Source organism: Oxyura jamaicensis, chromosome 2, assembly GCF_011077185.1.
Source record: "Oxyura jamaicensis isolate SHBP4307 breed ruddy duck chromosome 2, BPBGC_Ojam_1.0, whole genome shotgun sequence".
In the NCBI taxonomy this organism is placed as follows: Eukaryota; Metazoa; Chordata; class Aves; order Anseriformes; family Anatidae; genus Oxyura; species Oxyura jamaicensis.
The window spans coordinates 20,964,976-20,965,777 of NC_048894.1; the positions used below are offsets into that span (position 1 = coordinate 20,964,976).

The 802-nt window shown below is 76.4% G+C and overlaps 1 protein-coding gene across 5 annotated transcripts in view; it reads right to left on the bottom strand.

Annotated features, from left to right (window-relative positions):
• The window catches only part of CACNB2 (calcium voltage-gated channel auxiliary subunit beta 2), a 246,915-nt gene extending 246,423 nt beyond the window's left edge, over positions 1–492 (bottom strand). For 3 of the 5 annotated variants that reach the window (XR_004748786.1, XM_035319475.1, XM_035319473.1), the window contains exon 1: positions 185–492. Coding sequence is in view for 4 of the 5 variants with exons in the window: in XM_035319475.1 (XP_035175366.1) it covers positions 185–280 (96 nt within the window). In the remaining variant the exon portion in view is untranslated. The remainder of the gene's footprint in view (positions 1–184) is intronic. The other 2 variants (XM_035319476.1, XM_035319474.1) reach the window with 1 other exon arrangement.
• Between the last annotated feature and the right edge of the window lie 310 nt (positions 493–802).

Here is an 802-nt window from a genome sequence, read left to right on the forward strand (position 1 = left end):
GGGGGGGGGGGGGGGGTGGGGGGGGGGGGGGGGGGCCCCCCCCCCCCGCCGCACCCCCCCCCCCCGGGCGCTCAGGCACCCCCCCGGCAGTCCCCCCCCCGCCCTGGCCGGCAGCGCCCCGAGCCCTCCCCGCTGCCGCCGCAGCCCCGGGGCTCCGGCCGAGCCGTGACGCCCCCGGCCCTACCTGCGCCGCCGCCGCGGGCGGGGGGTTGTCCAGCAGCTCCATCTGCACCTCCTGCGCCGGGCTGGGGGGCGATTTGGACATGTCGCTCTGCACCATTGGAGTGAAGCTGCCCGCCGAGCCCCCTCGGCGGGGCAGAGCCGAGCCGAGCCGGGGGGGCGCCCCTCAGCGCCCGGCCATGCCCGGGGTGGGTTTTTGCTTTTCTTTTTTTTTTTTTTTTTCCCTTTTTTTTCTTTTAGGGGGGGGAAGCAGGCGGCGGCGCGGCCCTGCCTGCAGCCGGCGGGGAGCGCGCAGCGCGGCGCCGGGGGACGGGGCACCGCCGGCGGCGGGCGAGGGAGGGAGGGAAGGAGGGATGGAGGGAGGGCAGGGGGCGGTGCGTGGGGTAGAGGGAAAGTGACAGCGAGCATCTCCCTCCCGGCACCTACCGGGCGGCGGCAGTGGGGCGGCGCCTGCCTCTCCGCCGGGCGCCGCGGGGGCGGGCGGAGAAGTTGGGCCCCGGGGGTGAAGCGGGGGGAGAGGGATACGGGCGCTGTGGTTTCCCCCCGAGGTGGTCGGTAAGCCGCTGGTGAGGTGCTCATGGAGCCTCCGGGATGGCAGCACCCCCCTGCAGGCTTGCTGGGG